The following is a 20,556-nucleotide window of genomic DNA, read 5'->3' on the forward strand; positions in this document are numbered from 1 at the left end:
AAGCGCTTTGAGACGTCTCAATGACGTGATAAGGCCCTATATCAAATGCAAGGATTATTATTATTGGTGAGGCTGTCAATGGGATGGAAAGTCCACCAGGGGGTATGTGTAAGTGTGAGACAGCAGAGCATTGGGAGGAGTGTTTCTATGTGTTAAAGAACACAGCCCTTGCGTGTGAGAGTGAGTGAGGGCACAGACGCTGTGTGACTGGCTGTCTGTCTGGCTGGCTGGTAGGAGCAGGGAGAGAAGCTGAGAGCTGTCAGCTTCAGGGTCAGGGGCTGACGAGGGTGAGTGTGTGTTTGCTGAGCTCGAGCTGTCCCTCCGCTTGCCTGTGTGAGGATTAACACACTGTCTCTCTCTGTCTGTGTGGAGTTTTACACTAACAACTAGAGTTCTGGTGAAGGGTCATCGACCTGAAACGTCAACTCACTTTCCTCTCTCCATAGATGCTGCCTGACCCGCTGCGTGTTCCCAGCCACTTCTGGCTTTATTTCAGATTTCTAGCATCTGCAGTATTTTTGCCTTTTGTGGATTTACACCACTCTCTCTCTGCTGTTCCTCTCTCAGTTTCTGATGAAGGCATGTTGAGTGCTGGGGGGGGTGGGGGGGGGGGTTTGTTACAGACACAATGCACCCCTCCCCCCCCCCCCCCATTGCCAACTCGCTGAAGTGGGTGTTGAACGAGACCCTCTGAGTTCCAAAGGGTATTTATTGGCAAGTCTCCAGCAGTGGGCGAGAGGGCAAAGGGTGGGTGGGTGAGTGATGGATTGGGAGGGCAGTGGGTCAATGACAGAGAGCGAGGAGTGGGGGGGATGGTCAGCAGGAGGTCACAGGCATCTGTTGGGTGTGAAGAACCTTGAAAAGCTACCAGATATCTACCCCCCCACCCTCACCCCCACCTCTCGTCCGCCTGTTCCCCATCGCTGCCCCCGCTCGGTGTCTGACGCCTATTGCAGTGTGTGCTGTAAGCTGTAGAGTTACAGTGTGTGGGAGCGAGTGTCGTTAGCGATGAGGATCTGATTAACAAGCGATGAGGGGGCTGCTGCTCCTTAAAGGGGCCACCGCGCTCGCCACTGCGCCTGGGACCCCTTCCTCAGGGAGGAAGAGAGTCGTTCACACCCTGACCTCACAGTGTGTGTCAGTGTCACAGACACATTTACAGTCGCTCATCTCTCCTCTTGTCACGGCCTGTCACACAGTCAGTAGCTCCCTGTCTCTGGAGTCAGGAAGTAGTGGGTTCGAGCCCCCAACCCCCCTCTGCCCCCCACCACCCCAGTCAGGGACCCTGAGCTCACAGTCTGTGCTGACGCTCTAGACTGGTGCTGGGGGGAGCCCCCACACTGTCAGAGGCACAGTCCATCGGATGAGCCGTTAAACCACCCGCACCCCCCACCCCCAGTTCAGACCGAGGTTAAAGATCCCGCCATGTATAATGGAAATACTTTGTCATTCATTTCATGGCTGTTTGCGGGACCTTGCTGTGGGGCAAAATGGCCTCCGTGTATATCTACTTAAACGGTCACTACACCTGATAACAATTACCTGTGAGATGTTACAGGCGCTGTATCAATCACAGGGATTATTACAGCTCAATAAAGAGCTCAATGTTCTGTGTGTATGCGCATGCGTGTGCGTGTGCGTGTCTGTTTCTCTCTCTCTGTCTCTCTCTATGAGTGTGTCTCTCTCTGTCTGAGGGTGTGTGTGTCTCTCTCTGTCAGTGTCAGTGTATATATCTCTCTGCGTGAGTGTGCATATCTCTGTCTCTCTGAGTGTGTCTATGTCTCTCGCTCTCTGTCTATGTGAGTGTGTGTGTTTGTGCATGTGTGTTTCAATGTCTGTGTGTGTATCTCTCTGTGCGTCTATGTCTCTCTATCTCCTTACACGTCTGTGTGTGTGTGTGTCTCTCTGTGAGTGTCTGTGTCTCTGTGTGTGTGTGTGTGTGTGTCTCTCTCTCTGGCTTTCTCTCTATATATGAGTATGTGTGTCTCTCTAGGTATGTGTGTATGAGATCTTGTGGCTGGACGATGGGGTGGGTACGTATACTCAGTGTTTCTTAATATCTCCTTAAACCTGTTAATAAACACAATTTATTTTCTCTCACACAGGCCGGACAGTGAGGAGGGCGGAGGGCAGGGAGCGGGCAGGGAGAGGATGCCTCTGTCCAGGCCACTCTGGCATCACTGGGACATCAGCCGCACCCGAGCCGAGGAGCTGTTGGCCAAAGCTAACAAAGATGGCAGCTTCCTGGTGAGGGACAGTGAATCGGTGGCCGGAGCCTACGCCCTGTGTCTGCTGTAAGTACTTCTCGCGGTCGTTCATACTCAGAAACACCGGGGACGCACACACACATCCCACACAGTTACACACGCTTACACACACTCACACACGCTTATACGCACTTACACACAGTTACACAGGCTTACACATGCTTACACACTCACACACAGCTACGCACGCTTACACACACTCACACACGCTCACAGTTACACACGCTTACACACACTCACACGCTCAGTTACACACGCTTACACACACTTACAAACTCACACTTACTCACTGCTTACTATGCGCCTTACACGCATTTTACATGCAGTTAACACGGGGCAGCCAATTTGCTCACAGCGACATCCCCACAAACAGCCATGAGGTGAGTGAGTGATTTTATCTGGGGATTGTCAGCCAGAACACTGGACACGCGGAACTTACACAGGGCTCACATGTAGCTTACACGTGTACACACATGATGCAGCAAATGGCAGAGAACCCTGATGATGGGGGAAATGGGGGTGGGTGGGTGGGGGGAGAAAGGGGACCGCGTGTTTATGACGGGCGGAAAGTAGAACCGGGCCAGGTACTGTAACTACGGAAACAGTGCAACTGTCTATTGATGTCCTTGGTTCTTCCTCTCACTCTGACTCAAACCCGAAGCCTGACACCCCATCTTAGGCGTGTTTCCTTACTCCACACGCCTGTTTACCCAGCAGTAAGTAGGAACCCGGTTGTCAGTTGATTGGGGGAATCATTTTTCCCGGGTTAATTAATAATCTCTAAAAAAATTGGGTCACTCAATCCACGGCTGTTTGTGGGGACGCTGCTGTGCACAATTGGCTGCCGCGTTTCACCCACAAAATACACAGTCACTTCACAGTGTATATCCTGTGAAGCGCTTTGAGACTTCTCGAAGATGTGATGAGACGCTGTATCGAATGCCAGGATTATTATTATTATTATTACCCCAGGCTGTGTGAAGCGTGGGGGGGGAGGGGGCTAATGGGGATCATCACTGCCCACCACAGCCACACACACTCTCTAAGATGATCAACATTCAGCTCCACAGAAGCCACAAGGGGAAGTCAGCACAGAGTTAGAGCAAGTACTTCTGTGAGGAAGTAACAAGTGACAGCTTTAGATACTCTAACATTAGAACAGCAAGAGCAGAGGAAAGTTAGACCAATCACCCCCCTCGCAGGGGTGGAGGGGTCTCAACCTCTCTCTTTCCCCACCCTCCGCCAGGGGGTCTATTGACAGAATATCCATAGACGTTCAGCCCCTCTCTCTCCCCCTCCTCTCTCCCCCTTCTGCTCCCGTTCGCCCCCTGACTCTCCCCGAAACGTGCCTTTCTATGGTCTGGGTTTTCAGTGAGAAGTGCAAAGCTGAAAAAGGTGCATCTAAACCACCCATGTGGTCTCACATCCGTCTCACAGGAGGCTTAACCATAGTGAGGGGTGAGGCTGGGGGCTGGGGGGGAGGCGAGGGAGCTTGTGACCTACTTTCAGATCCAATGCTGTTCCTGCAAAACACACAGTCACTACACTCTGCGAAGCACTTCAAGACTCGTCGACCATGCGCTGTGACGAATGTGCGGATTATTTATCATTTGATTTTCCTCGTGCCGAGAGATGTTCTCTCGACGTGAAAGGCGCCATGTAAATAATCTGTATTGTGTTGTTTTGCTTCTCCATTTGGCGTTGGGTTCAAACCCATGTCCTCTGGAGATGGGAAGATCTTTGGTTTCTGCCCACTACTACTACTAATAATAATAATCCTTGCATTTGATAAAGCGCCTAATCACGCTGTTGAGACGTCTCAAAGTGCTTTGCAGGCTATACTGTAAAGTTTAGTGCCTCTATATTTTGTGGCAAAGCCGACACTTGTTGCTGTTTGGGGTTGTGCACAGACGAAAGCTGAGAGTCGTTGGATGGAATTGGAGCGGCTGAGTAATAGGGTGACTAGTTTGCTCCGAGTCTCTTTTCTTGTGGTGCGCTGTCTTCTTGCTGATAGCACGGTCTGCAACCTGTGGTGTGACAGAGAGTGGGAGAGAGAGAGAGAGTGCAGTGTGACAGAGGCAGAGAGAGCTGGTGAAAGCGAGAGGTGAAAAATGAGACTTGCAACTGATTCCGATGGGGTTGGGGGCGGTGGGTGAGGAGAGGCAGAAACAACAGGAGAGGATGTAGGGGCGGGGAGGGGGAAATGTGTTATGGGTCGTGAATAAGAGATCAGAGGTCTCCTAAACCAGAGTACATTTGGAGGCCCTTTGAACTACGCACACAAAATATACAATAGCTTTCTAAAATACTTTGTTACATGACTTCACAGTTGCAAACGTGTCAACTCCAGGATCCAAACTGTGTGCAGGTCTCAAATCGTGCTCAACAGACACGACAGTGTGAGTGCATTCACTCCATCCTGGATCAGTGTAGATCTGGGTGAGTTCTTGATGACACTCGTCTTTGAGAGCGAGCGATCACTTTCACGGGCGGTTACTGAGCACGTTAATGAGTTATTCTGTCAGAAGTGTGGAGCTCAGTGACCTGCCTGGGTAGCCGCTGGTTATTTTTGGTCAGCCGGGTGGACGTCTGACACACGTGGAAACCCATCACCGTTGCTTAAGAGTCTCCAAACCAAACTGAGAATTCCCCACATCCCATCCACACCTGGAAATCCCAGAGATAGATTGTTGAAATGGAAAGCGGACGCATCCTACCTACATTGGAGGGGATGGGTGAGGAGGGGATGGACAGAGGATGTGAGAGGAATGCAGGCCATGGGGTGGGGGCAGGGGGTGATGGGGTGGTTGTTGAGTAGCAGTGCTATGATAGGTTTGTGGGATGGAATCATGGGGATACAGGAGCAGAGGGTGCTGCGGGTCTGGCTGGGGGTGAGGTTGGGGGTTGAGCTGTTCCTCGATAATGTGTCTCTCTGTCTCTGTCCCTCCCCGGCAGGTTTCAGAAACAAGTGCATACATACCGTATCCTGCAGGACTCTGATAACTTCCTGGCCGTCCAGGTATGCTTAAGCTCAACACCGTGCAGTCCTGTAGCTCAGTGGTTAGAGCACGCGCCTCGCAAGCCAGAGGATCTGGGTTCGATTCCCGATCAGGGTGAAACCTTAGGCACATTTCCTCACTCCCCTCACGCCTCTTTACCCAACAGTAAGTAGGAACCTGGGCGTTGGTCGATTGGTGGATCGCTTTTCCGGGGTTAAGAATCCCTTCAAAAAATATAAATGAATAATAATAATTTAGTCACTCAATCCACAACTGTGTGTGGGACTCTGCTGTGCACAATCGACTGCTGCGTTTCACCCACAAAATTACTTTACAGTCAACTCACTTTACAGTATATTCTGTGAAGCTCTTTGAGGCACTGTGTCAAATGCAAGGATTATTGTTATTATCTACACAGCGTCACACAGAATGATAGTCAGGCCACACAAGCCTCCGTCCCTCCTATTGCCCTCTGCTGTCCACTTCTCTCTACTCCATCTCTGTTATGCTTTTGCATCAAGTTTCCTCTTCAACACATTGATGCTTTTTTTGCTACACCCACAGCTTCCGGCTGTGAGTTCCACATTTTTACCAACATCTATTTGTGTGAAAATGTTCCTCCAAAACCCCCTGGTAGGATCTACCACAAGTTATCTTATATTGATGCCCTTTAGTTTGGGCCTCACATAAACTAACCACTTCTTTCTTTATTTAGGTCCTCTCCTTCCCATTAGTTTCAGTCTAGTCCCTTGCTATGGAGATCTACCCTTCACAACCTGGACATTCCACATAGATGTATATAAGTTGGTAGATACGGCGCTGGGGTATGTCGCCTTCTAGGGGTAATGATAAGAACTGCAGCCGGTTGAGTTTGTCAAGTCACTCAGACAATAACTATTACAATAAACATCACATGTTGAGGCGACCACATCCTGACTGGTCCTTTGTTACCAGGAAACCTTGTTAATAAGCATATTTGGCAAGTCAGTTACAGCTAAAGGTCTGCGCTTCACTAGTCATGAGGCCGTGTTTCAGACGAGGGGCCCCAGCCAACCAACCGCCTCTGCAAAACATCGCCTTCCTTTCCATTGAGGAGTTATGATAATAATCCCTCCATGGGATACAGCACCTTATCACTCTGGTGAATTGACTGTATGTTTTGTGGCCAAAACACGGTAGCCAATTGAGTACAGCAATGTCCCATAAACCGTCATGGGTTGAGTAACCAAATTATTATAATTTATTTATTTTTGGAAGGGATTATTACCCCCGTAAAAGTTTGTGGAACATTGCTGTGCACAAATTGGCTGCAAAATACACAGTCACTGCACAGTGAGTTATGGCAATTTCTGTGAAGTGCTTGGAGATATCATCAGAACATAAGAATTAGGAGCAGGAGTCGGCCATTCGGCCCTTCGAGCCTGTGCCCCGCCATTCGATAAGATCATGGCTGATCTTCTCACCTAACTCTCATTACCTGTCCTCTCCCCACATCCCCTAATCCCTCTATTTTTTTAAAAATCTATCAGTCTCAGCCTTGAAGGTATTCAAGGACTGACATCTACAGCCTTCTGGGGTAGTGAATTCCATAAATTCTGAGTTTCTATTTTTGCTACCCAGGTGAATACCTTCACACTTCCCCACATTAAATTCCATCTGCCACCTCCTCGCCCACTCCCCCTAACATATCTATATCCCGTTGCAATATTTTTGCATCCTCCCAATGTGAAAGGGCCCGTATCAAATGTAAGGATTATATTGCTTTTATTTTATATTCCAGACATCACAGGGAGTTCAAGTGAAACGTTTCTCCTGTCTGGGTGACCTCATCACAACCTATCAACAGCCCAACCAGGGCTTAGTGACATCTCTGCTCTACCCAGTGGAGAGAGAGAAGGAGAGGGAGGTGGCAGATGATTGTTCAGGTAATGTATACACCCACAGAGTAAAGTTCCCTCTACACTTTGCGTCCACACTCCCAGGTCAGGGTTAGAGACACAGTAAAGCTCCCTCTGCACTGTGCGTCCACTCTCCCAGGTCAGAGTCTCTTGTCTCTGTCTCTTCGCAGATGGTGAGGATGAGAGACCAGCGTTGCCGCCACGTCCTGGGGTCACCGGCACCATCTTGGGCTCCGAAGCTAAAACGCTGGCGATAACTCAGCAGCTACAGCAACGAATACAGGATGGCGGGCTTAGCAGGTACCGGGGGGGGTGCGTGTGTGTGTGTGTGTGTGCAATTATCTCCCAGTAGGTTCGGCGGTGGGGGGGTGGGGTGTGAGCAGGCATTTCCCCCCGCAGGCTTGGGAGGACTGAATACCACCCTCTCACGGCCTTCCCAATGAGCCATGTGATTGTGACACTCACTGTGTATTTTGCAGGGGAACATCCCATTGGTATTGATGGAGAAGCTTTATTGGAACGGGCGAGTTTGGTGGGAGGAGCGGACAGCTTGGGCTGAGTGGTGGCGGGTGAGGACGCGTGGTTTGGTCGGGGTGAGGACGCGTGGTTTGGTCGGGGCGAGGATGGTCGGTTGGGTGGAGCAGGGCGAGAAAGGTTGGGCAGGGGCAGGTGGATTGTTTGGCATGCGTTGGCTTCTGACATGTCTCTTTCCTGCCCAGTGACGTGGTCGGATCGCTGAGCGAGTATCTCAGAGCAAACCTCCAGCAGGACCTGGAGTGCGTGAGGTCAGGATCCACCAACCTCCGGCACCTCAACTCCACCATCGTCAACTTGTGCCATAACCTACAGAGGTACGGTGAGCCTCGGTGACAGAACTACCACAAGGGGGCACCATCTGGGAGTGGTTCAGAAACCAAGCGCTCCAGAATTCCTCCTCGTCTCAGTCTCGTGAACCCACTTAGTCTTAACATTTAAAGTCTCACACAACAATTCCTCATTCCACTCTTCATTTGGAAGCTGGGCTTCACTGGCCAAACCTCTCCTCATCTTCTGGGCCCTTCAGCAGTACGGCTAGTTTGGGTCAACCGTGGTCTGACACGTGTAAATCCATCACCGTGATCACCCTGGTGTCTGACACATACCACATAGCTTGCCATTGGGAGCACTGTCTGGCAAGCTTTCCCTCTGCGTGTCCAGCTAGGACTACCCTCCAAGTTGGGGTTTTGGATTGCAGGAGCTGAGTGGGAAGAATCCCTGTCCCTAGCGACCAATCTTCCTCTGCTGATGAGCCAATCTGTCTGGGCTGTCATCAGTAGGGCCGTTGCCTGATCACTTTCCCAATCTAACCACTTGCTTCTCTGTGTCTCCCATCAGTGAGGTGGACCTGGTGCTGTCTAACATGGAAGTGTTGATGAAGGTGTTTGACAAGCAGAACTCGCCCATGACCCCACCCAAGAAACAGGTGAGGCGAGCACCGGTGGAGGGGGTGGGTGGAGACGGCATGAACGATTGACGGAATGGCTGGCTCATTGGGCTTTCTGGAGTCCTGCAGCGTGGTGGGGCACTGCAGTGCACAATTGGCTGCTGCGTTTTCCCACAAAATAACAGTCACTCCACTTTACAGTATATCCTATGAAGCACTTTGAGGCGTCTCGACTATTATTATTGCTAGTATTATTATTTCTCTCTCGGCAGCTGACCCAAGGCAGCAGCCAGAGCAGTGACACTGAGCTGGACAAACTCGTCAACAAGATCTCGTCCCTCAACGACCTGTTGTCTTCAGCGGAGCTGAAGGTAATGAAGAAGGACAGAGGTTGCACCTTGTCACTTTAAGACAGCTCAGCGCCTCGCAAGGAAGTGGCGTCCGAGTGTAGTGAGGCAGCCAATCGGCTCCGCAAACAGCCGCGAGGAGCACGAGCGATTGCTCAGGGGAATTGCCGGCCAGATGTCTGCGAGAGAGAAACCCCCAGCAGCGCCATGGGATCTTTAACGTCCCCCCCCTGAACAGGCACAAATAGTTTAAACCCGGATCAGCCCCCTGACTCACTGCCCCACACCTGAGGGTGGACATTCCACCCGGGTCTCTCCATGAGGCATCCTGGAGTAGCCGGGATTTGGCAAATTGTTGAATTTGGTCTGAACTTTGAAGTCGGGATTCGATTCAATCAATCAATCAATCAATCAGTCAGTCAGTCAGTCAGTCAGTCAGTCAGTCAGACAGACAGACAGAATTCCTCCCCACTGGTCATATGCGCTCTCTGGTGCAGACAGAGGGGCAGATGTATGGTTTGATGACGAGGGAGAGAAGTGAGGGATTTGAAGGCCTGGCTTTGGGTATTGACGTCCAGCTGGGTTTTTGTGGTTTATCAGGTCCTGAAGTCTCTCCAAGAGATGATCAACAACCAGAGCGTCACATTACCCTGTTACCCTGGGACCTCTTCCACACAGGGCTCCTGCATGTCTTCCAAATCGATTCCTCTCCAGAGCTTCGAGGTAAATAAAATAGGCGAAAACGATTTATTTGGGCATTTGCGCGATGTTCACAGGGGCCATTGTCGGTCCCTCCCTCACACACACTCGGCCATGGCCCGAGGGAGGAAGGAACTTGCCCGGGTCGATGGTTAAAGACCATTCTCTACTTGTCTCCCTGCCAAGCGGAATGATCGTGACGTCCTCTCAACACGTTGCCAGTCGGTAACAGCACAAAGTGGCACAAACTTGGCAATATCGTTGGCAGCGAATCAACCACAAGTTGCCTGACGTGGGGGGAAATGGAAACATCACACTGAGCTGACGTGTGCTGTTATGAGCTTCAATCAGCTGAACCCACACTCTCACAGCCTTCCCACTGAGCAGCCACCTTCACTGCAGCGGCTAAAGGAGAAAAGGAGCTGCTACTTGGTCTGTTCCCCCCCTCTCCCCCCAGCTCGGTGTCCTGCTCCGTCACTGTCAAGCGCTCTGGGACGTGACCCTGTGTGAGGGGCGATATACAAATGCAAGTTGTTGTTGCGGAGCACACAAACACAAACACGTACACACACCAAACGTCCGTCCGTCCGTCCCACTGCGCTGCCCGGGCTGACAGTCCGTGCCCTCTCTCTACCTGCAGGTGCGTCTCGGCAAAACCCAGAAACAGACGCTGATCCTGGACGTGGAGGCAGGGAAGCTTCACATCAGCAAGAAATCCAACAGCTCCCCCGAGGAGTCCATCTCCTACGAGAAAAGTGAGGAACCCTCGGAGCGCAGCGTTTGAGTCTCGGGTTCGTTCCTTTGCTGAGAGCCGGCTTCTGTGTGGCTTGTCCAACTGACCTGGTCTTATCTTCTCCTCTCCTCCTCTTCTCTCCATTCCTCTCCCCTCCTCCATCAGTTCTGCAGCTCATTAAGTACCAGAGCACGCCCAGCAAGCTGCAGATTGTGTTCGAGAAGGACTCGCAGAAAAACCAACAGAGGGACTTCATATTTGAGAACGCCCGGGTACGTCACACCAACTCCAGGTCCAAGTGCTTCCCAGGCACCAAGCGTAGTGACTGTATTTTGTTGGTAAACACGGGTGGGTGGAAGTTAATTTTATGAGGTGACAATTTGAAGTGATGCGGTTGGAGATGGTTTGAGATGATGGGGTTGGAGATGGTTTGAGATGATGGGGTTGGAGATGGTTTGAGATGATGGGGTTGGAGATGGTTTGAGATGAAGGAGTGCTATATTAACTGACATCCTCTCTGTCCTCTCTAGAAGCGAGAGGCTTTCTGCCAGCTTCTGCAGCTGATCAAGAACAGGCACTCAAACCAGGACGAGCCGGACATGATCTCGGTCTTTATCGGTACATGGAACATGGGTGAGGCTGAGCAGCAACTCCAACACGGTGTAGCATTTGTGTTTGTAGTAAATGGTTAACAAATAGAGCGGTGGATCTGAGTCCATCCCTAACACCCGAAGAGTTGTGATCTTCAGTTTTGAAGACTGGGTCATTGAAGTTGGAACAAAGGGAGTGGTGGGAGAGCAATAGATCCAGCAGCAGAGGGTAGGGCTGGAATGTAAGGTTGGAGATGATTGTGTGGTGAGTGTGGGCGAGAGTTGACCGCGAAGTGATATTAAGAGGACAGACTCGATGTGGGAGGGGATGTGGAGGTTAAAATGTTGGCTAGGAAATGGTGATGTCTTTGTCAGGAGGGGAAGAGTAACTGGGAAATGAGGATAATTTTTTTTTGTGGGGGGGTGTGGGTCTCAACAGGCAGTACCCAGCCCCCAAAATCCAGCACCTCGTGGCTGATGTCCAAGGGTCTCGGGAGGACCAGGGACGAGACCACAGCTGCCATCCCTCATGATATCTATGTGATCGGGACCCAGGAGAACGCGCTGAGTGACAAGGACTGGGTGGATTTCCTGAGAGCGACCATCAAGGATGCCACGGAGCTGGACTTCAAAGTGGTAGGAATGAAAGTTGGGGGGAGCAGTGGGTTGGGGGGGGAGAGAATAACCCAGGGCTCTAACCTGTGTGACGGGTAAGAGTTGAATGGCGTCTCCGATAATGAAAAGCCAGAGAGTCAATCTCCATCTCCCTCCCACCCCCCCCCCCCTACCCCCCACCCACCGCGGGCATCCCTTTCCCTCTCTGGACTTTGGGATTCTTAGTTTAGATACTTGACCCCCAGTCCAAACAAATTCCTTTCGGCCTTCCAAGGAGGCTTCCCCCCCACCCACCCCCTCGGCCCGCACAACTACAGCACAACGTTTAGACCAGTGACCCCCGTTTGTAGACACGGACCCCATACTCACGCCTCCGGACTCCTGGTTCTGATGCCGGTGTTGGGTTGGGTGGTGGTGCTGGGGTTTGATGTGACGATGCTCTCACTGCAGGTGGCCACCCAGTCATTGTGGAACATTAAAATCGCAGTGTTGATCAAAGCCGACCACGAGAATCGCGTCAGTCACATCAACACGTCCAGCGTGAAGACAGGGATCGCCAACACCCTGGGTGAGTGACGCCATCCCTACACACAGCTTCTCACGCCCGCGGCTCAACTCACAGTCCAGGCCGGGGCTCCAGCCCACTGCTGGGGGGACGGGGGGGAAGCACTGCATTGTCAGAGCCGTCAGCCCCCAGAGGGGACCTTAAAACTAAGTTCCTTTTCAGGTGAGTTTGAAGATCCCCTCACGACGTTGGAAAAGAGAGGAGAGTTTCTCCTCTGGTGTCCTGGCCAGCAACACTGGAGATAAATTAATCATTCAGTTCACGACTGTGTGTGTGTGTATGTGTGTGTGTGTGTGTGTAAAGTGTAGTGACTGTGTGTGTGTAAAATGTAGTGACTGTGTGTGTGTGTGTCTGTGTCCCAGGTGGTGGGAAGGAAGAGAGAGGGCTCTTTGCAAATTGGCTGCAGGCTGTGCCTACACATGCTCAGCCATAATCAAGTCCCTGTGAAGGACATTGCGATGTTATGGGCGACGATTATTGGCTGTCAGCATCTGCCGGGCACGAGTCACCACTGAACCTCTGTCTCTCTCTCTTTACCTCACAGGGAACAAGGGTGCAGTGGGCGTTTCCTTCCTGTTTAATGGGACGTCTTTTGGTTTCGTGAACTGCCACCTGACGTCAGGCAGTGAGAAGGTCCTGAGGTAGGTGGGAGCGATGTCTGTCTGAGAGCTATACAGAGGCACAGTGACCAGCCCCGGAGCCTCGGTTAGCATCCAGGCTTGTCTACACTAACTCCCCGCTTGCCGGACTTACCAACTCTTCCCTCGCCCCTCCTTTGCCTCCTTGAAGGACCGTCTTGACCTCTCCTTCAGTCATTCCCCTCTCCCCACTCCCCTGACCTCCACCCCTCTTGACTCCAGCCCTCAGCTCAGATGCAAACCCTTCACTGTCTAGCACCTTGGGACGTCCTCCCAACGTGAAAGGCGCTGTATCAGTGTGATTTGTTGTTGTTGTTGGCTGGCTCGAGGATTCCTGACGCTGTTTCTGTTTCAGACGTAACCAGAACTACCTCGATATCCTGCGATTGCTACAACTGGGAGACAAGCAGCTCAGCTCGTTTGACATCACCCTACGCTTCACACACCTCTTCTGGCTGGGAGACCTCAACTACCGGCTGGACATGGACGTGCAGGTGGCCCTCCGACAATCACCCCTTCCCTCCTTCCCTTCCCCGAGAGCTCGGCTCAGCTTTAAAACACGGAAGCTCGTTATCTCACCTCGAGTGTCCCCTGTCCACCAGTAACTCCATGCCTGCACTCACTCTGCGCTTTCCAGAGGTAATAACCCCTCCAATAACAAATAATGTGGTCACTCAATCCACGGCTGTTTGTGGGGACGCTGCTGTGCACAATTGGCTGCTGTGTTTCGCCCACAAAATGCCTCACTCCATTTTACAGTATATTCTGTGAAGCGCTTTGAGACGTCTCAATGACGTGGTAAGGTACTGTATCAAATGCAACGATTATAATAATAATTATAATAATTATTATAGTTTAATAATTTAATTATTATTAAATGTCCTTGTTTCAGGATATTCTAAATCACATCAACAAGAAGGAGTTCGAGGTCCTGATGAGTGTGGATCAGTTGAACCTGGAGCGGGAGAAGAGCAAAGTCTTCCTGAGATTCTGTGAGTCAAAATCTTCACCATGTGTCGGTTTGTGCAATTTAAGAGCCGTCAGCAGGAGGTATCTTTTGGTCTCAAAAATGAGTGGTTAAAAGGGGGTGTAATAGGGGGGTGGGGGGAAAGAGAGGTTAAGAGAGTGTGTCGCTCTCTGTGTCAGTGACACGTTGACCTGTTTTGTGTGGTACCTTTACAGGTGAGGATGAGATCACGTTCCCACCCACGTACCGGTACGAACGCAACACCAGAGACTTGTACGCGTGGCAGAAGTTCAAGACCACCGGGGTAAGAGACAGCGGGCTGCCGAGCCCCCCAGAGAGAGAAAGAGAGAGAGAGAGAGAGCACAGAGAGGGGGTTCCCCAACCCAGCAATGCGCTGCTCAGACTGCGTCAATCAATCTTCTCGTTACGAGTAAAGTTTCAGCTGAACCCTGGAAGTGTTGGGATTTTGTCCAACTCATTTTATTCCTTTCCACAATTTTTTTCAGGTGAGAATCAACGTGCCATCCTGGTGTGATCGCGTGCTGTGGAAAGCCTACCCCGAGACATACATTCAGTGCACCTCCTATGGTGAGAGTATATTATTAATAATAATAATAATCCTTGCATTTGATACAGCGACTTATTGCGTCTTCTAGACGTCTCAAAGCGCTTCACAGGATAGACTGTTAGGTGAATTGACTGTGTCTTTCTTACATTAGATATGGCACCTTTCACGTCAGGAGAACGTTTCGAAATGCTTCGCAGGAATATACTGTGAAGTGTAGTGACTGTGTGTCGTGTCAGCGAATGCGGGGGACAGGTTGCGTACAGCGACGTCCATCCAAACAGCCGTGAAGTGAATGAGTGATTTTATCTGAGCCAGGACACCAGGGAGGAGAGAGAGAGAGACTGCCCATGGGCACCTGATGGCACGTGTTTGATGTCTGTTTTAGTAGGGAGTGGTGTCTCTCTCTCCCCCTCCCTCCCCCACACACACTCATGTCTTCCCCTCTCTCCAGGCTGCACCGATGACATTGTGACCAGTGACCACTCTCCCGTCTTTGCCACCTTCGAAGTAGGCGTGACGTCCCAGTTTGTGTCAAAAAAAGGTAAGAGTGAACGACGCTTGATTTTTTTGTGTGTGTGAGGGGGTGGGAGAGGGGTGGGGGAGGGGATAGGGGGAATAACTACCTGACTGACGTTTGTCTCTACTCTCTGCCGTGCGCTAGATCCCGGTAACAGCTCGGAGGGGGCCTGCATCGAGTTCGAGACCATAGACGCCATCGTCAAGACGACCAGCAAGACAAAGTTCTTCATTGAGATTTACTCGGGCTGTTTGGAAGGTCTGAGCGCCAGGAGTCACCGGGACTGTGTTGGTTAGAGGGAGAGGGACGGTGTGTTGTTGGTTAGAGGGAGAAGGACTGTGTGTTGCAGTGTCTGTGCTGCTGAAACGTGAGACTCTCTCTCTATTTCACAGAGTTTAAGAAGACCGCTGAGAACGACAACCAGTACAGTGAATCCCACGGCTTCCTGAGAGTCGCGTGGTCATCCTGGCAGCTACCACTGGTAGGTCATCGGTTCAGCCGCAACTCTCCCTCCCACTGTGCGTCCACACTCCCAGGTCAGGGTTAGATACACAGTAATGCTCCTCTACACTGTGCGTCCACACTCCCAGGTCAGGGTTGGAGACACAGTAAAGCTCCTCTACACTGTGCGTCCACACTCCCAGGTCAGGGTTAGAGACACAGTAAAGCTCCTCTACACTGTGCGTCCACACTCCCAGGTCAGGGTTAGAGACACAGTAAAGCTCCTCTACACTGTGCGTCCACACTCCCAGGTCAGGGTTAGAGACAGTGAAGCTCCCTCTGCGCTGTCTGTAACGTGTGCTGTAACCCGCCATGGGAGTGCTGTGTGGGACAGGGTGATGGCTCATGGATGTGTGTGGGACTTCTCATTAACAGTTGGTGCCCATCTTGTCGGACATGGAATATCTCCAAGACCAGCATCTCCTGCTGACCGTCAAGTCAACTGATGGGTACGAGTCCTACGGTAAGTCCCAGTGACCCGGCCAATCTGGTCTAGTTAGTCATAGTCATAATAGCATAATATCCTAGTTAGGTGCTTACTTTGTTCATTGTTGGTTAATTACTCAGTTGTTTGGTTGCAAGTTGGTCAGTAATATGTGTGAGTCAATTTAATAATAATCCTCGGGTTTGACCCAGCGCCCTATCATGTGGTTGAGACGTCTCAAAGCGCTTCGCAGATTATACTGTAAAGAGGATTCACTGGGTATTTTGTGGGAGAAAAGCGACAGCCAAATACATTCAAATAGTCGTGGATTGAGTCACCAATTTTTTTTTGAGGGGTTATTACCCCCAAAAAGCGATCTGCCAATCAACTAACAACCAGGCTCCGAATTACTGCTGGGTATACAGAGGCGAGTGGAGTAAGGAAACTTGCCCAACGTTTCGGCCAGGAATTGAACCCTGGTCCTCTCGCTTACGATATGCTGCAGGACTCCACTACGGAGTCTTTAATGTCTAATGATCTTTCAATGCCTCTGGCCGCAGGAGAGTGTTGTATTGCTCTGAAGTCCATGATTGGAAGCACCGCCCAACAGTTTGAGACCTGCCTGTCTCACCGGGGGGAAGAGTCTGGGTTCATCCGCGGTAAAATGAAGGTCTGCATCCCGTCGGAGCGCAGAGCGACACGGGAACGCCTGTACGGTAGGTTCCGCCCGCACCCAGCGTTCCCCTCACTCCCCCTCTCTGGAAGCTTAGACATGCTCTCGCTCACCCCCACCACCCCCCCACTCTGAGAGCTGTCAGACGGGATGCCTCTGATCACTGGTGCTGTTTTGCGGGAATGTCAGGTCGTGGAAGCTGGAAGCTGCTTTCCTGCTATTTATCTGAACGTTCCCGGTGGCTCATTCCATGGGATTGATTTCCCACGGAGCTAAAGCTGGTGACAGTTCGTCCATTGGAGCGAACTACACTGATCCCAATTCCCTGCTCTTTCCCCCTATCCTGGGGGATGAAGTGGGTGGGAGAGCGGGTCTCCATGGAGCTGGTCTGGCTTTGAGGTGACATGCATAGCAATTGGAAACAAACTGCCCTTGGCTCCTATGAGCCCTAATGGAGTGGGTGTTGGGGACCAGCTGGGAGCTGGTATTTCTCTGCACAGTCTGACTTGAGGAGATGGTTTTTCCTTTTTGTTTGACTTTCAACAGATTGGATCAGTTTTGAGAAAGACGAGACCGGAGCCCCGAAAGGGAAGATTATATTTTCAAACCAAGATTTCACAGGGTGAGTCCATCACTGGGGCCAGGCTCTCTCTCACTGCGTGGTCTCTTCACTGGCCGAGCCCCTCACTGGGCCAGATCTTAACTCGGGTGTATCAATTTTTAATAATAACCCCTCCAAAACCAAAAACAATAATAAATCGGTCATTTTCAATCTATGACTGTTTGTGGGACATTGCTGTGCGCAATTGGCTGCCGCGTTCGCCCACAAATATACAGTCAATTCACTTTACAGTGTGTTCTGTGAAACGCTTTGGGACGTCCTCCCGACGTGAAAAGCGCTATATCAAATGCAAGGATTATTATTATTATGTGTGTTGACCGCTGTACATAGGTGAGCTCTCACCGGTGACCCTTGGCTTCACAGAGACGGTGGGAAGTCTTCCGGGAGCTTTGATGCCCCTGAGGTGACCGGAGCTGGGTCTCACAGTCGCCCTGATGAAGGTATCCCTGTTGGAGGGGCAGCCACTGGGGGAAGTGTCCGAGGAAGCGAGGAGACCCCACAGGGAAGGTACTGGCACCCAGTGTTGCTGACTCAGAGCCCACCCTGGCTGGGGTGTTGTCAGCGGTTGGGGGGGGGGGGCGGAAGGGGGGGTTATTGGGTTAATAATAATCCTGTTGTCTGTGTTTTTCCCAGGTTGAAGCAGAGCAACGCTCCGGAAGATGACTCCCAGTCCAGCTGCTTCAATAACCCATCGTATTTTGTCCTGGAAGGCATTCCCTACTCCCATTCGGGAAGAGGTTCCCAAGAGAACACTGGGATCCAGGTGGCCAAGACTGTCCCGAGGAACAAGCTGCAGCCAAATCCCCCAAAGGGGCTGGAGAGAGTCAAAGACCCCTCCCGGCGACACCCGAGCAGTGAAGGGTTCTCCTCGGAGGACGAGAGTCTGTGGTGCGGTTCTGACCAGCTGCCGGGAGCTCGGGCCAAGGCCACCGAGCTGGAGATGCAAAACAACCCGCTGTACGCCAGCGCAGCTGAGCTGTGGGACAACAGTGGGCAGACACCGATGCCCAAAGCCGGCCTGGGCCGGGAGGAGAGGCCAGGCAGTGCCCCCACGCCTGTCATGGGCAGGGATCGCGATCGCTCCGAGCCTAAAGCCCGTGGCAAAGCGGCCAAGAGCTCGTCCAGCTCCCAGGGCAGGGCCGGGGCTCAGCCGGCGGCGGTGACTGGGGTGATGGAGGCCGGTGACTCGGAACGCCTCTCCGGCCGAGGTGACTTGCCCGTCCCGGGCCGGGAGTGGCCATCCAAGAGCCCCCCACTGCCCGCCAGGAACAAGGCCCCCGACCTTCAGCCCCGCTACACCCGCCCCAACACCTCTGGACACCAGGAAGTGCCTCCTCCCCTGCCCGCCAAGACCCGATCGGTAGACACCGAGGTAACGATCTTGTAACAGCGACCGTATAACCGCGATCCTTACACTCGTCACAGTGTTTAACGTCGAATCGTCTCAAATCACAGCAGTTAATTTGCAGAACATCCCACAAACAACCGTGAGGTGATCGAACGATTAACTCTGGGGGACTGTCGGCCAGGACAGCAGGACATAGAAACTCCCTTCTCTTGTCCAATAGCCCCGCGTGACCCGGGCCAGGCAGGAGCTCGGTTTAACATCTCACCCAGAGGGCGGCGTCTCTGACACAGAGAGACAGAGATCATACTTTAGGACGAGGCATTTTGACCCATTTGGACCCAGATTGGTTGAGATGATTCTCCCCCCCTCCCCCCGCACACCCTTCTAGATTCTTCCTCTTTCAACGTTTAGCCGATTTCCCTTTGAAATACAATATTCCAGATGTTCTTGCTCTCCCCTCTCTCTCTCTCTAGGCTTCGGACCAACACGGGGACAGCAACATCTGTCAGTTCCTGAAACACCTGGGCCTTGAGGTGTATGAGGCGGGGCTGATAAAGAATGGATGGGATCACATGGACTATTTTCAGTAAGTGCAGTAACAAAGGGGGAGGGGGGGGTGGAACGTGGCCTGGAGATCGTAAGGATGACTGTGGGGGAGGAGAGGAGGGACAACAAGGAGAAAGGGGGCCCATAGTTAGGTCCTCCTCAGCCAATTGGGGCAGAGGGAGTCCTTGGGAGAGAGGGGGGTAGGTAATGGCCTCTACAGGGAATAAGATCGCATCCATCAGGTGGGAGATGAGGGATCAGTGCATATTTGGGGGTCGGGGCATTCTCTAGAGCATTTCCCACAAGGAGTGTGAGTGGGGATGAAACCGGGGGGAGGGAGGGGGGAGTGCATGTGTGTGGGTTAGGGGGGTGTGGGGGCTGGTATCTTCTGCATGAGAACGAGATAGTCCAAATGGTTAACTCAAACCTCAGCTCTGCTCTCTGTGAGTTTGGGTCCATGTTAACTGTGTGGAGGGCTGCAGTGTAGTGTTTAACGCACTCATCTCACAAGCAAGAGGACTCGGGTTTGATTCCGGGGCAGGTCAGGGCGAAACCTCAGGCAAATATCCTTACTCCACACACACACACACACACCCACACAGGCCTCTGTTTACCAGCAGTAAATAGGAACCCAGTGGTTAGTTGATTGTGGATTGCTTTTCCGGGTATAATAATCTCTTCAAAAAAAAGTCAATACACTTTGCGGTGTATCCTGTGAAGAGTTTTGAGACGTCTCGAAGATGCGATGAGGCGCTGTGTCAAATGCAATGATTATTATTATTATTATATTACCCGCTGGTGATGGTGATGACTGGGCTGTGTTTGTTCCCCAGTGATGTCAGTGAGGGGGATCTGACGGAAGCCGGGGTCGCTGATCCTTCTCACCGCCGGCTGCTGCTGGAGAAGGTTCAGGAATTGTGGAGATGAGGGTCGAGGGACGGACCATCACTCTGTAAAGGGAGAGAGAGAGAGATCGATTGATCGGGTGGTCAATGGCCCAGTCAACCCACTACAGCCCCCTCACCTCCCCTCCCCTCACCTCAGAGCGTGTTCCTGCCCGGACAGAGATCAGCCGTGTGCCAGGAATCCCAACCAAGATGTACTTTCTCTCAGACATTCTTCCTGCCTGTTTCAGTGACTGCCGTCCACAAGGGCCATTGACCCCTCATATATCAGAGAGACCAACCCTAATACTGTTTGACCATCAACGCTGATCAGTTAACGTTTCCCCCCACTCCGCAACCCACTGTCCCCCACCACCCCCAACACAGTGAATCCTTTCTCACATGAAGAGACCTTACTCCCAGACCATTGGTGTTTACATCCCCCCTCCCCACACACACCCACCTCTGGACAGAACTGACCTGCATTGAATTGCAGTTTGCAGATAATATATAAATAGCCATAATCGGAGCGAGGGATGCAGAGAATTGCCAGGAGCAGAGCTTCTGTTTGCAGGTCTGAGGGAAGACGTTACATGGTTTTGAGAACCAAACGTTTCTCAGCTTCATATCAATGTACACGTCTGGGCTGAATGAGGAACGTTTCACGCTGTTAAATACCACCAGGTACTTCACACCAAGCCTCGTGGTCTCCACATTAAAATGGCCTTTTTT

General features: G+C 51.8%; 1 protein-coding gene and 1 long non-coding RNA gene across 2 annotated transcripts; one reads left to right on the forward strand and one right to left on the reverse strand.

The window, feature by feature from the left end:
- The first annotated feature begins 207 nt into the window (after positions 1-207).
- On the forward strand, positions 208-20,550 carry inppl1a (inositol polyphosphate phosphatase-like 1a). Its single transcript, XM_007894199.2, has 29 exons — positions 208-287; positions 2,106-2,294; positions 5,223-5,286; positions 7,047-7,191; positions 7,335-7,464; positions 7,884-8,015; positions 8,539-8,626; positions 8,860-8,958; positions 9,535-9,657; positions 10,274-10,388; positions 10,532-10,638; positions 10,897-10,999; positions 11,396-11,592; positions 12,022-12,139; positions 12,681-12,777; positions 13,130-13,268; positions 13,667-13,766; positions 13,957-14,045; positions 14,248-14,329; positions 14,761-14,850; positions 14,971-15,084; positions 15,219-15,307; positions 15,703-15,790; positions 16,312-16,467; positions 16,971-17,046; positions 17,410-17,553; positions 17,680-18,418; positions 18,868-18,980; positions 19,774-20,550. The coding sequence occupies exons 2-29, from the start codon at positions 2,152-2,154 to the stop codon at positions 19,865-19,867; spliced, it is 3,774 nt and encodes a 1,257-aa protein (XP_007892390.1). The 5' UTR covers positions 208-287; positions 2,106-2,151; the 3' UTR covers positions 19,868-20,550.
- Positions 4,254-5,310, reverse strand: LOC121850200. Its single transcript, XR_006085498.1, has 2 exons — positions 5,248-5,310; positions 4,254-4,294 (listed from the first exon to the last, which is right to left on the reverse strand). It is a non-coding gene; the product is annotated as an uncharacterized LOC121850200 (long non-coding RNA).
- Positions 20,551-20,556: the final 6 nt, after the last annotated feature.

The sequence above is a fragment of the Callorhinchus milii genome, unplaced genomic scaffold (genome assembly GCF_018977255.1).
Source record: "Callorhinchus milii isolate IMCB2004 unplaced genomic scaffold, IMCB_Cmil_1.0 Scaffold15, whole genome shotgun sequence".
Classification (NCBI taxonomy): Eukaryota; Metazoa; Chordata; class Chondrichthyes; order Chimaeriformes; family Callorhinchidae; genus Callorhinchus; species Callorhinchus milii.